This window comes from Heloderma suspectum, chromosome W (assembly GCF_057233095.1).
Source record: "Heloderma suspectum isolate Gila_16-S chromosome W, 16-S_ref, whole genome shotgun sequence".
NCBI classification, from domain to species: Eukaryota; Metazoa; Chordata; class Lepidosauria; order Squamata; family Helodermatidae; genus Heloderma; species Heloderma suspectum.
In genome coordinates, this window is record NC_139475.1 from 65,777,588 (window position 1) to 65,792,195 (window position 14,608).

At 47.0% G+C, this 14,608-nt stretch overlaps 1 protein-coding gene across 1 annotated transcript in view; it reads left to right on the top strand.

Annotated features, from left to right (window-relative positions):
• Positions 1-14,608, top strand: part of LOC146334107 (fibrillin-2-like) — a 172,520-nt gene that overhangs the window by 127,813 nt on the left and 30,099 nt on the right. Inside the window, exons 30-41 of the mRNA XM_084825045.1 lie at positions 402-527; positions 2,392-2,514; positions 3,444-3,566; positions 3,677-3,802; positions 5,354-5,476; positions 6,756-6,878; positions 7,472-7,633; positions 9,949-10,017; positions 10,759-10,884; positions 11,975-12,100; positions 12,940-13,089; positions 13,981-14,052. Coding sequence (XP_084681171.1) covers positions 402-527; positions 2,392-2,514; positions 3,444-3,566; positions 3,677-3,802; positions 5,354-5,476; positions 6,756-6,878; positions 7,472-7,633; positions 9,949-10,017; positions 10,759-10,884; positions 11,975-12,100; positions 12,940-13,089; positions 13,981-14,052 — 1,449 coding nt within the window. The remainder of the gene's footprint in view (positions 1-401; positions 528-2,391; positions 2,515-3,443; positions 3,567-3,676; positions 3,803-5,353; positions 5,477-6,755; positions 6,879-7,471; positions 7,634-9,948; positions 10,018-10,758; positions 10,885-11,974; positions 12,101-12,939; positions 13,090-13,980; positions 14,053-14,608) is intronic.

A 14,608-nucleotide genomic window follows, 5' to 3' on the forward strand; every position in this document is an offset into this window, starting at 1 on the left:
CTGTGGCCTTCTGCCTACAAAGCACACACTCTCCCACTGAACCACAGCCCTTCCTCTAAAAATAAAGCAAGATTCTAGTCCTCATTGTTCTGGATAAAGGAGCTGCTTTGAATAGGAACATCTGAAGCTGCCTTATAGTCAGGCTTTTCCTCCATTTAGTCTAGTATTGTTTCCCCTGTCTAGCAACCCTACCTGGAGATGCATGGAGATTGAACCTGTGAGCATCTACATGCAAAGCGTGTGCTCTGCCCCTGAGCTATGGTCCTCTCCATAAAAATAAAGTAAGATTCTAGTCCTCAGGGTTCCCAATAATGGGGCTTCTCCATTGCGACGATGCAGCAGATGACCCATGGCTTTGGAGGGGGATCTAAGTGCTGTCCTCTTTCCACCCCCTTTCATAGATGTGAATGAGTGTGACTTGAATCCAAACATTTGCCTGCATGGGGCATGCGAAAACACAAAGGGCTCATTCATCTGCCATTGCCAGCTTGGGTACTTCATCAAGAAAGGCACGACTGGGTGTACAGGTAGGTGGGGGCTGGTGCAGGGCCCCAGAAATGGGGTCCTGTTGCCACCAATCTCCTCCCAAGGGTCTCTTGTTGGGGATTAATGTACCAGACGAAGGTGTGAAGGCTTGGAGAGGGAAGAATAGAGGAACTAGAGAAAAGATCACATTCTCTCCACCTGACATTGGCTCACTGAAAAGCTGTATGATATTTAGTGCTAAAAGACAAGTGAGTTGAAGAACAGAATCAGAATCTATTAGGGATTAGGGGGAAATTCATCTGGTTTGCATTTTAATGCAGACTTGCCTCTTGGTCCAATATGTGAACTAGGGATGCTGGAGAAATCCGCCGCGGACTCAAATGAGGCTGGATTCCAAAGAATCCAACCTCCGGAGTCTGCAGCAGACTGGCTGCACTCACCTCTACATCCGGAAGTGTTCCAGCAGAGCGGCTCTCCAGCTTTCTGAAAAACGCAATATGCTAATGTCGGCTGCCATTAGCTTATCACAGGAAAATTGCAGCTCTAAATGGCATATTTTACAACATTTACAGCTGTAAAGCACTTACTTTTGCCTAAATACAGCCCTAAACAGCTGCAATTTGGTAAAAGTAAGTGCTTTACAGCTGCAAATGGCATAAAATACACCATTTATGGCTGTAATTTTCCCACAGTAGGCTTATGGCAGCTGACATTAGTGTATCGTGTTTTTTAGAAGCTGGAGAGATGCTCCACCAACTCCAGCAGATGCAGCAGGGCTCTGGAGGAATCCGTGGGGCCCCAAGCAGCCTGAATTGCCCCACACTGGACCCTCCCCCCGGACCAGACAGTGGGGGGTTCATACATCCCTAATGTGAGCCAAAACTCAGTTGTCCTTTGCCATTTGCAGTTCAGTGAATTTTGCAATGGAGCTCTCCAATCCCAAAGCACATATCAAAAATGCAAATCTTAGGGGAAATGTGCACATGCAAAAAGAGTATATTTGTGAAAATTAGATTAAAAATGCAGAACATTAGGGGTGGATTGTAATTAAAATTGGGAAAAGGAGGAACTGAAAGGAACTGAGATTGAGAGATTCATCCATCTCTAGAACCTATAAAGCTATGAGATGAGTGATGGAGAAAAAACTAACAAATATAAAGAATTTTGTGGCTGTATGGGTAGTATCCAATGTTAGTCCTACATAGAGTACATCCATTGATATGAATGGGACTTAATTTAGTTGTGACTAACTTAAGTCTCCTTCATTTCAGTGGGTCTACTCTATATGAGACTAACTTTGGATACTACCCTATGAGTTATTTAATGGTGAACAGACTTCCTTGGATGGTGGTGCACTCTTAAGAAGAGTCCAGATGACCACCTATCAGGGGTGTTGTAACAGCAGATTTCCTCTGTTGGGTTAGACTAGATGACCTTTGAGGTCATTTCCAGAGTTAGGATTCTAAAATCATGTATTGAAAACCAGGATGATGTAGTGGTTAAGAGGAGCCCTCCCAATGTGGTGCCTTCCAGGTGTGGTGGACTCCAACTCCCATCATTCCCAGACAGCACTGTGCTGGTTGGGGATGATGGGGTTTGTAGCCTGACACATCTGGAGGGTGCTACATTTGGAAAGGCGGGGTTAGTGTCAGGCTTAGGAGCAGAGACAGCCAGGTTTAAGGACAGATGAGTTGGTCTAGTTGTGACCTGCGCCACTTTCTCACATGTTCACTTATCAGTCCCTTCCATCCAGTTTCCACATTAATCTGCCCATCGTTTCTAAAACTTGAAGGGTCATTGTTGGGGGTGATAGGAGTTGTAGTCTGGCACATCGGGGGGGCAGGTTTGGGGAAGGCTGAAATGTATCTAGGTACAAAATAACCTTTTGCTCCTCCTCTCCCACAGACATTGACGAGTGTGAAAAGGGAGCACACAACTGCGACATGCATGCTTCGTGCATCAACATCCCAGGGAGTTTCAGGTGCAAGTGCTGGACAGGCTGGTTTGGAGATGGTCTGAAATGCAACGGTGAGTGAACGGCGCCAAGGAATGGGCAAGGCGATGACTGGGTAGGGCTCCTTGAATGGAAAAGATCGTTTCTGAGCTGAGTGTCTTAGTCACACCTTAGTGCCCGACTCTAGACAGGTTTGCCACCTGCATGGGGTTTCAAACAAGGATTCATCTGGACCGGAGCAGCTCAGTGGCAACATTCAGCCTTGGAACATAATAATAGAATGAGGTGTGTCTGAACATGTGCTGAATGCTTCTCCTTCCCCATTATGTTTTTGTTAAAAGTTTATTTCATTTTCTGTTAATACAAAACAATGGTCTAAGATGCATGACAAAATATGCATTCTAACATATAAAATCATAAGTACATAAGAAGAGCTATCCAGAACGTGGATTATTTGAAGTATGGAGTTTGCTTTTCCAACAATTAATAGACGTCCCATTTCAAAACAAAATTAGTATAAATCGGACTCCGTTCTTATAATTAGTCCATTTGGCCATATTAGAATATTCATGTATTTTCCCATTCAGACAGTTTAGGTATTATTGAGAGTTTCCAAAATCTTGCAGAACATATATCCATGCTGCAACAATTATATATCACAACAGCTCTCAGTTTTCTCAGCATCTCTGAAATGGAATTCAGCCCTGGAGCAGAAAGCAGTTCAACACCCCTCCTCAAGAAATTAAGGAAACAGCGGGCGGCGGGTGGAGCTTTCTAGGTTGGGTAATGTAATGTACAGGACATATTTGAGACATCCCAGACTCTCCATTCTTAGAAACAAATGCCAGATTCACCTGTGGCTGTGTTGGTGCATGTTGAGCATGTATGCATTGGTATACCCTTGACTGCAAAGTTACATCAGTCATGTAGGTAGGCATACGATGGGGCTGCTATGCTGACACTCTGTCCCACTCATCCCCTTACCCTCTCTGGTCCTCCCCAGACCTGGATGAATGCACCACAGAAGCGCACAGCTGCAACCTAAATGCCAACTGCCTGAACACCCTGGGCTCATACCGCTGCACCTGCCGGGAGGGTTTCAACGGGGACGGCTTCTCCTGCTCTGGTAAGGTCATGACCCAACTTTAAGGGCATCAGAGCTGTCCAAAGACCAGGACCTTGATGGGGTATTTGGGGATAGGTTCTCAGCCCACCCCTTCTCACTCTCCTCTCTAGATGTGGATGAATGCGCTGACAACATAAACCTCTGCGAAAATGGGCAGTGTCTCAACACCCCTGGTGGCTACCGCTGTGAATGTGAGATGGGTTTCAACCCCACTGAGGACAGCAAGGCATGTCAAGGTAAGCAGGGAGGGGGCAGCATCCTCATGTGCTCTGCCATTTCCCGGGACGCTGTGGCTGGCAATCAAGCTGGGTTGTACGAGAGAGCCTCCCCTGCCCAGTCAAAGCAAAATCCTTTATGGGGCTCAGTCTCCCTGCGAGCTAACTGCCAGAGAGGAGAGCGCTTTGCCAGCATCCACCTACAGCCAGTTGGTGGTGGCTTTGTCAGGGTGGAAACTGAGCCGATAGAACCCCAGAGCAGTTTTGATTCTGAGGAGGATCAGCAATCCATGGGAGAGGAGCCAGCTCATCCCTCACAGGCACAGCAGCTGGCAGAGATTCCTCCTGCTGGCATTCCTGAGATAGATAGCGATCCTAGCAGTGAGAAAGTGCAGGAGGGGGGCTTGCTGGACGCTCGGTGCAGACACAGGGAGCGACGAGCGATGGAGGGCGCGGAAAGGAGGTGTAGCGCCCGTTTGGCGTGCAAGCAACGGCCACGTCCCATGGAGCCAAGGGAAAGAGGGAGGATCTCTCCCTAGCCCATAAGTTCAGGGTCTTCAAGTGATTCTCCTTCAAACGGGGACCAACTGCCTACCCGGAACATAGGCTACTCTGCTGTTCATTGCTTAGTCACTGGTGATTAGCATCTGAAAGAGTCATTAAGTTGTAAAAGGATTAAAGCCTTGAAAATAATCCTTTCATCTGTGTCTTGAGTTGGCTATTGGAGTCTACTGAAAGAGGCCGCTAGGGCGTTCCTGACAGGGTTGCCATGTTTCCATGGCACACAAGGGATCCTACTGAAAGCACCTTAACAGCACTATCCTCTGCATGTTTAGACAGAAGAAAGTCCTACAACTTCCCTCGTGGCCCAGCCAGCATGGCTGGCTGGGGAATGCTGGGAATTGTAGGACTTTCTTCTGTCTAAACATGCAGAGGATTGCACCTTAAAGCTGTCTTCCTCCACCAGCAGTGGTGTAGTGGTAAATGTGAAAGTGCAGGCACTCAGCATGACAGTCCCTATGGCCACGCCCCCAAGGAAAGTCCAAAAGTGCAGGCAGTGGTGTTGATCCATCCAACAAACCAGTTCTAGGAGTTTTCATCTCCATCAGGAGCAGGTCTTTTGTCAAGCAAATGGGTCTTAATTGCCCCTTTGAGACCAAGCCACCCCCAAAATACTTTGCATTTCAATAGGGAATTATATATTGTTGTTAGGAAAGTCCATTTGCCCCCTGTTACCACGAGTTTTGCAGCTGAGCTCAGAGGGAACAGGGAAGTCTGAGTGGGGTGGCAGATGAAATCAGCATCCCTGAGAATAAAAAAATCCTGGTGCTGTGTCCCTGTGAGCCCTGGCTCTGCAATACCCCTGCCAACTGGGTGACCTCCATTTGTGTTGGACAACTCCCAGCATTCCTGACCATCGGCCATGCCAGCTCGGTCTGATGGGAGTTGAAGTCCCACACATATGGAGGGCTCCAGGCTGGGGGAAGAAAGCTGCCATAAAGACGTGCAGAGCACCCGAGAAACTCACTTCTTGGACATGCTGCAGATGCAAGGACCTTTGATTTCTTGCAGACATTGATGAATGCACCTTCCAAAACATCTGTGTGTTTGGCACCTGCCAAAACCTGCCTGGAATGTTCCGCTGCGCCTGCGACGATGGGTACGAGTTGGACAGGAGTGGAGGCAACTGTACAGGTGAGCAAAGATGGAGTGGGGGGAGGGAACACCAAGGCGATCCGCAGGGTTCTGCAGCAGTCTACCCTTGCTATCATTCCGTCACTCCCGTCTGGACTTTGTTTTGGATCCGGCTGCAGCACCCAACTCGATCTGCAGTGAGTAGGGCCAGTTTGCAGATTTGGGGGGGGGCATTTTGTGCTCCCCCCCCGCCGATTCCACACCTTGCGCAAATTTCTGGGCGATTTGTGCAAATTCGGAAGTGATTTGTGGAAATTTGCCCATAATTTGCGCAAATTGCTCAGAAATTTGCACAAATTGTGGAACCTGCAGGAAAAAATGAGCAAAAATTTTTACGGAGTTTGGGGAAAAGCCCACAGCTCAGCTCGCAAACACAAATCAAGCCGTACACACTGCAGAATTCTGTTGAGTCAAACAAGAACTGGATTTCCCAGCAATGGACATTCCTATCCTTTCCTGCTTCTACATCAACCTCCTAGTCCTTATGCTTAAAGCTCTCCAGCCCGAAATGACCTCCTCTCGTCTTGCCCCCCTTCTTGCTTAGAATAATCAAATCTTAAAGTTGTAGGGGGGCTCATAGGCGATCTAGTCCAGCCCCCTACTTTGATGCAGAACAATATGGAGTGAGAGCATCCCAAAAAACAAAGGGGGAATCCAGTGACCCTCTTTGGTCCCATGATCAGAACACTCTGACCATCCAGAAGTTTCTCCTAATGTTCAACTGAGATCTACCCTCCTTCATTGTAAGCCCATTAGATCTAGTCATGCTGTCCTCAGTAGCAGCAGCAGAGAACAAGTATTTTCTTCCCCCCATTTCTGTGTGACAGCCATTTTAGCCAGGAGAAGAGAGACTGAGGGGTTAAATGTACCCAGTTCCTTCAACCTTCCCTTGTTGGACTTACTTTCGATGTCACTGTCTTCTTTGTTCCTCTCCTCTCACTGAATCTATTTTAAGTTATCCTTCTATTTTGCATAGCTTTTTTGGAGCGCCCCTTGGCTGCCTCCTTCTCCTCCTCCTTTTCAGGTCCCATTTTATGGGACTTTGGGCAACACTGGCAAAACATAAAAACTACTTCTCCAGTTTTCCCTGAACCACGCTAACCTTGACTGGATTTCAGTGGCTCTACACTAAGTAGAACTAAATCTGTCTCCTGCCCCATGTCTCTCATGTGTCTGTGCTTTGGACAGCTCCTAGAACCAACCGACCTGGCAATTGCGGGGTGGGGGGGCAGAGTTAAGCAGTTTATTTTTAGGCTATTTCCAGCCTGTCCCGCTGCAGACATCAATGAGTGTGCCGATCCAGTGAACTGCATCAATGGACTTTGCATCAACATCCCCGGCAGCTACCTCTGCAACTGCCCCCAGGATTTTGAGCTGAACCCCACTGGAGTGGGGTGCGTAGGTAAGGGCAATTCCCAATGTTGGGGTGCATGTGTGTGTGCCAATTAGGGATGTACAGATTTTGTTAAATCCATTCCATCTGCGTTTCACGGCTTGTCTGGTGTCTTTCATTCCATTGTCTACTCATTGACTGAACTGGAATTTTTTTAACCAGAATTTCATTCTACTTGCACTAATTTGCATTAGTGCTAACGCACACTTACACAAGTGCACTGATGCGCATTAATGTGATTTAGCACTAATGCACAGTTGCACTAATGTGCACTTGCAGATGCAAACAAGTTAGTGCCCTCCAGAGATTTTGGACTACAACTCCCATTGTCATTGACCATTGGCCATGCTGGCTGGGGTAGATGAGAGTTGTGGTCCAAAACATCAGGAGGGCACCAGGTTGGAGAAGGCTCTCCGAGTGCTACTCCTCAGCCATGCCTGACTAGGGGCGGGATGAGTCTTTGGAGAAAAGGGAGGTGATCTGACTTCTCCCAAGTTACATCTTGTCCTCGTACAGTAGAGGGTTGTGTGTGTTTTTCACTCTTAATTTCTCCCTCTCTGGCTTTCCTTTTTCTCCCTTTCTTTCTTCTTCCCACACCCCAGACACCCGTGTTGGGAACTGCTTCCTGGATACTCAGGACCGGGGTGATGGTGGGATCTCCTGCAGTGCTGAGATTGGGGTGGGTGTCACCCGGGCATCATGTTGCTGTTCTCTGGGCCAGGCCTGGGGCAACCCTTGTGAGCTCTGCCCACCAGCCAACACCAGTGAGTATGAAGCATGGGGTTTGTCAAGGTGTCCCACTACCATGGATTATATAGAGTGGTGGTTGAGACTCCAATTCTGGAGGGGTGGTGATTCCATTCTGGGTTTTAGTTACCACCAGCCAAAACTGTAAAGGTACTATCCAAGGTGCTGAACCCTATCCCCAAAATGGGTTCAGCACTTTGGATGGCACCTTTAGAGTTTTGGCTGGGGCCGCAGTGGCTTAGTGGTTAAGACATTGAACTGCAGACGGGAAGGTTGGCAGGTCAGCAGTTCGAGACCCGAGTGCCGCGTGACGGCGTGAGCTCCCGTCTTCAGTCCCAGCTTCTGCCAACCTAGCAGTTCGAAAGCAAGACATTGCAAGTAGATAAATAGGCACCGCCTTGGCGGGAAAGGTAACAGCGTTCCGTGCACCTCGGTGTTCAGTCATGCCGGCCACATGACCACAGAAGCGTCTTCGGACAGCGCTGGCTCTTCGGCTTAGAAACGGGGTTGAGCACCGCACCCTAGAGTCGGACACGACTGGCTGGGGACACCTTTACCTTTTTAACTACAACCATTTATAGAATCACTGCCCCTTCAGAACTGGTGTCACCGCCCACCACTTGTTAGATATCCTGCCTCCTCTGACTTCTGCCTTTGGTTTGTTTATTTATTTATGTGTTATTTACAATATGTTTATCCCGTTCTTCAGTCGAAAAAGGCTTCCAGAGCAACTTACAAAGATGACTAATGAGAGAGCCCCTGCCCTCAGGCTCACATTTAAAACAAAAAAAAAAATATTTAATTTATAACCTATCTATATATGAATACTCCGGGTGGCATACCAAGTTAAAAACAATTTAACAAAAAAAAATCCAACAATAAAAACAAAACAGCTTAAAAACAGTATACAAGAGTCAGCAAAAAGGAACAAGAGTTCTAAAAAGAGAAGGCCTGCCAGAATAATAGAGTCTTTAATGCCTGCTTAAAAACCTTCAAGGAGGTCAGCAGACACATTTCAACTGGCAGGTTTTTCCACAATCTAAAAGACACGACATAAAAGGAAAAGAGAGGAGGAGGGAAAAAAGAAAAACTCATGCACCAGTTCTTTGTTTCAAATATTTTGAAGGTGTTCTTTCTGGCAGGGAAAGGCAAAAACAAGTGCCAGCAGCTGTTCCTTCTCTGGCTGATGGATGGGGCCAGGTTGGTCTCCCCCATGCTGTGAAGTTTATTCTGGGAGGCACCCTGGTTCTCTGGCTGATGGAGGAGGCCAGAGTCTGCAGTCCCAGGGAACTGTCAGTTGGTACTGTGTGTTGGAGATGTGTGTGGGTGAGGGGGAGTTAGAAGAACCTGCAAGGGATGCAAAAGTGGGTCAGCCCCATGGATTAATGACTGGTCCACTGCCACCACCAATTAGCCAGCTGAAACATTCTCTGATTCATTTACTGACTGGTTAACTCTGCAATCTTATACTTGCTTACCTGAGAGTAAGTCCCATTGAACTTAACAGGGCTTACTTCTGAGTAGATGTGCAGAGGACTGCACTGCGTGCCTTGTGGGCTGAAAGGAAACCCTCCAGAATGACTGGCCAGTCTGACCCCGGGACTGGGGAGAATTCCTCTGGAACATGCCATCCTTGTGAACCTTGAGATCTCAAGAATGAGTGTGGGATGCCACCCACTGAATCCCCCCTCCCCAAAGAAAGTGTTCAACTTCATGCTGCCCAACATTGCTAGTTATTAAAGTCATAAGAAGGAAGGTCATTATAAGAACTTCATAACTAAGACCCGATGCCTGCACTGGCATTTTTTCCTCCTCCCTCCCCATCTCTTTTCCTTTTGTGTCGTGTCTTATAGATTGTGAGTCTGCAGGCAAAGAATGGTCTTGTCATTGAAGTGGAAACTTTTTTCTTTTCTTTTCTTTTTTGCTAAAACGCAGGGCTAACATGCTTTAATTAAATTAATAAATAACACTAAATAATTTTAGACAGGTAATGCAAAAGGAAGGACATTGACAGAGCAGTCCTAAACCCCTAATGTTGACAGCTGGAAGAGGTTAGGATTTGGCAGAGGTGCTCCTCTGCCAGTTGGGGGAGGTCAGCTGCCACAGTCCCCCTGCCCTGCCCCTGCAGAGAGCTCAGGAGGTGGAAAGCTACAGCAGGAGGTAAGTCACAGTGGTGGCAAGTGCAAAATCCTGAAACGGAGCTTCCAGGAGTGGGGTGGGGCCATTCCCCCAGGAGGATAAAAGGAAATGTGGGGTGAGGGATACTTCTCTCCCAGCCAAAGTGGTCTTCCGTTCCCTACTTTACAACAGGAACTTGCTTCTCTCTCTGCAGCCGAATACAAGACCCTGTGTCCGGGCGGTGAAGGGTTCCGGCCCAATCCCATCACTGTCGTTTTGGAAGGTAAGCCAAACAGGGCTCTTCTCTGACCTCCGTGGCCCCATGTGTCTTGGCAATGTATGGCTCACCATCAGGCCATGACTGCAGCTAAAAAGGTTGTTTTGCATGAGCTTGAAATCTCTCTAGGTTTTGAGAATTCCAGTTTTAAATTGGATTTGGGTTTGTTTGTTTTTTAATCAATTTTCAGGTTTAAAAAATAACTGTATAAATTGCAAAATAATCACGTTACAGGATTTTGTTTTGTTTTTTAGAAACACAGCCGGATTGGAAGAGGTTGCCTGAAAGGTTTCAGATGGTTAGAATTAGAATTAGAGCCAGATTAGGCCTCAGAGGTTATTTAGTCCAACCCCCTTGCTCAATGCAGGCTTCAAAATACAGGATGGCATCCCCATCAGATGGCCATCCAGCCTCTGCTTAAATCCCTCCAGTGAAAGAAAGTCCACCACCTCCTGAGGCAGTCAGCACCACTGACCAACAGCTTGTTCTGTTAGGGCGTTTCTCCTAATGCTTTCCCAAAATCTGCCTCCTTGCAATTAGAGCTATTAAGATGATTTCAGTTTGCAGGTCTCCCAAATTGGCCCCAACTTTTTCAGAGGTGGCTCCTGCATGATGTGCTTTGCGGGGTGGGGGGGATACCTCTCCCTTCCCCCCACCCTCCACTTTTCTTTGCTTTTCAGGCCACATATGCCCATATTGTCACTGTGATACTAAGTTCACCCTTTTTATTTCTTTCCTGGCCTGCAGATATTGACGAATGCCAAGAGCTTCCTGGCCTCTGCCAAGGGGGCAACTGTGTCAATACCTTTGGGAGCTTCCAGTGTGAGTGTCCCCTGGGCTACTACCTGAACAAGGATACACGCATTTGTGAAGGTACTATGCAGCAGCTTTTCGGAGAGCAAACAGTGTGTTGTGTGTAGCGATCATGCCAGGGCGTGGGGCGGGGGCGGGGGGAGAAACTGAATACAGTTAAAAATACCCTGCTGAAATTTCAGAAAGGGAAGCAAACTAGACACATTTCCACATTCTGGAATTTCCACAGTATTGTTGTTTTCAATGCTGAAATGCAAAATTTCCTCTAGGGACCTCTTTTGGAAGTAAGTGAAAGTATATTTATTTCTTTAGGGCAGAGGTGCTGAGGCCCTCAGGCTAAGTCCAGCCCTCTGAGGTTCCCCAGAGGGTCACACCCCATTCCCCTTTTGCCCGACCACTGATCATGTGGTGGCTTCACAGCTTTTGTGCAGCTTTTTCATTTCATTTATTGTATTTCTATACCACCCCATAGCCAAAGCTCTCTGAGCAGTTCACAAACATTTAAAACCTTTAAAAATACGTTATACGAAGTGCAAAAGCATTTACAGAAAAAGATATAAGCAGATAGCACACACAGAGACAACATATATCTAAAATCAATTTTAATTTTTTTCCCCATTCTAAAAGGTTGAAAAAGGTTGAAAAGCTTAGTTATTGGCAGGAAGAGTTTGAAGCTACAATATGCTAGTGGGAAGGGGGGCAGGTGTTGGCCCTAAAGCTTTTGCCTTCAGCCCTGTTCACCAGTGGAGTACATTCCCCCCCCACACACAAGAATTTCTCCAAAACTGAATTCGTCCCTTGGGCCAAAAGAGGCTCGACCACACAGCACACACACACACACACACCTTGGTTTAGATGTTTGAACCGTTTTAAAGTTTACTTCCACAAAGCATTTTGGGGAAAAGGCAGGACAATATACCTTGTTGTACAAACATGGCTGAAATCCTCTAGATGCGTTTACCCTGGGGAGGTAAATCCCACTGAACTCCATGGGGCTTACATCTGAGGAGACAGGTCTAGGATTGTGCTGTAAAGGATGGACCCTCTCGAGGCCTGGGAGAAGCTCCCCTGGTCTCACCCTTTCAAAGCACATGTTGGCCGTAAGTATGAGACGTGCCAGGTAATTTTCTCATTTATCATGCCCCTTTAGACATTGATGAGTGCTCTGCCCATATCGGCATCTGTGGCCCGGGGACCTGCTACAACACACTAGGGAATTACACCTGCGTTTGCCCACCAGAATACATGCAAGTCAATGGCGGAAACAACTGTATGGGTACGGAGCAGAGGAATGGGCAAACGGGGAGGCTGAACCTCAAAGCAGGGGTGGCATTAGGCCTGGGCTCATGGGGCACCCCCCCCCCTAATCTATTTTCCTGGGCCCCGGATCTATTCCTTGGATCCAGGATTTCCAGGGGGATCTCAGTCAAGAAGTGTTAACCCTCCCTTCCCTGCATGCTATACCCCCCCCCCCCGATCCCACTTCCACGTGGCAATTAAATGTAGGGAAAGAAAATTCCGTTGGTGCCAATGGAAGCTATTCTTCTAAACTTAATTGCATGGGGTGAGGTCAATTTTCTTCCCGGAGGGCAAGAGAGAGATGTGGGAAGAGGAGCCACAAGAGATTGCAAATTAATTGTTATAGAAGCTGGATGAACTAAGGCAGGGTGCAAATTAATTTATTGGAGGTGATTTGGATGGGAAATTAATTGTCTGGCTTTGCCTCCTATGAAATTTACATAAATCCTAGTAGTTATTTCCAAATGTGTACATATAAAGATATAAATTAGCAAATGCAAATTTTATAGAGTTTTGTGTCATGGGCTGGATGGACCAATAGCCTGACTCAGTAGAGGGCAGGGTTGTGTCTGATCATGTCATCGCTGCAATTGCCATAGAGTGCGTGAGAAAGAGAGAATTCTACATGCTATTATGTTAAGGTGCCCTTTGCTAACCCTGAGTTGCTAAGCCAGGTTCAAGGTCTTGCAAGGAGTTTTTGCTCCTGCAGCCTGCTATAGGGAGATACACAGACAATCCAGGAGGTTTTCTCTTTCTCCTGCATCTGGCCACAGTGAGAGACGCAGACAGGTCACCTGCCAACTCCTTCTCTTCCAGACATGAGGAAGAGCCTGTGCTATCGGAACTACAACAACACATGTGAGAACGAGCTGTCCTTCAACATGACCAAGAAGATGTGCTGCTGTTCCTACAACATCGGCAAAGCCTGGAATAAGCCGTGTGAACCCTGCCCCACCCCCGCCACCTGTAAGTGACCCACTTCCCCCAGGGGTTCTTGGAACCACAAGCAGGAGGCAGAGAATTTTCTTATGAGTCCCCAGTCACTGGAATCTTCCACACAATGTTGGCAGGTGTTATGGGATAAGCTTTGCAAGAGCTGAGCTGGCCACTGTGAAGCTACAGGCATACTGAGAGACTTCATCTCTTCTCCCAGCTAATTAAAACAAGCCTTGCAAAGCTTGAGCCATCCCATCAGTTCAAAACACAGTGCCTTTGCAAGTTAAGGTGTGCTTTGCTAAACCTGAGTTGCTAGTCAGCTTGTGCCTCAGGTCTTGCAAGGAATATTTTCTTCTGCATCTTGCCACAGTGTGAGACATAAACAACCTATTAGTTCAAAGCAGAGTGGCTTTGTGAGAGAAGGTGTTCTTTGCTACACCTGCGTTGCTAGCCAGCCCACAGCTAAGCTCTTGCAAGGTGATTTTTCCCACATCCTGCCACAGTGTGAGACATAGACAACCCATTAGTTCAAAGCAGAATAACTTTGAGAATTAAGGTGCACTTTGCTAAATCTGCATTGCTGGCCAGCCCACACCTAAACACTTGCAAGAATTTTTCCTGCCATAGTGAGAGGTATAGACAAGCCACTAGTTCAAAGCAGAGCATTGCAAGTTCAGGTGCTCTTTGCTGAGTTCACACCTAAAGTCTTGAATGGAGTATTTTCTCCTTCACCTTGCCACAGTGAGAGACTATAGTCAGCCCAAGAATTTATAATAAAATGACTGCGAGTTGCATTGCTCTTTGCTAAATCTGAGTTGCTAGCCAGCCCATGCCTAAGGTCTTGCAAGGGGTATTTCCTCCTGCATCCTGCCACACTGAGAATCATGGCTGAGTCTTTCTTCATGCCTTTTTCTCTTGCAGCTGAGTACCAGATCTTATGTGGCAACCAGGCACCTGGATTCATCATTGACATCCACACTGGAAAACCAATTGGTAAGTGAACCCCAGACCCCAGTCTCCTTTACTCATCTCTTCCACGGTTAACTTTCCCCCCCCTACTGCGCATTTCAAGGCCAAACCATTACAGTTGTACTATCCTTGCCAATACTGAACTGGTATCACTACTCAGGAAAAGAGATCTTGGGGGTCAAACCCCTGGTGTAAAAATAGAGTAAGATCCCGGTCCTCATGGTTCTGGAGAAAGGGTTGCTTTAAATAGGAACATGGGAAAAGGTTTAGCTTTAAAAACTTGAAGTGCTGAGGGTATGTAGTTACCACCTTTGTGTAAAAAAAGCGCATCAAGATTTTAGCACCAAAAAAATGCTTTTTCTACCACATACTTCAGAAGTCCTGACCATGCCCCTGTTAATTGGAAAATTGCACCCAGGAATTACTCTGACTAACTCAATTGGCTGTTTATTTAGATACCATCTATAGGACCTATACCATCTTGAGAACACTATAACTTTAGTTTTGTTCTAATTCACAGCTAGGTGTTCTTTTTGGCAGTATTCAGAAAATGCCCCCGTCAGTCTTTTTAAGCCCACTT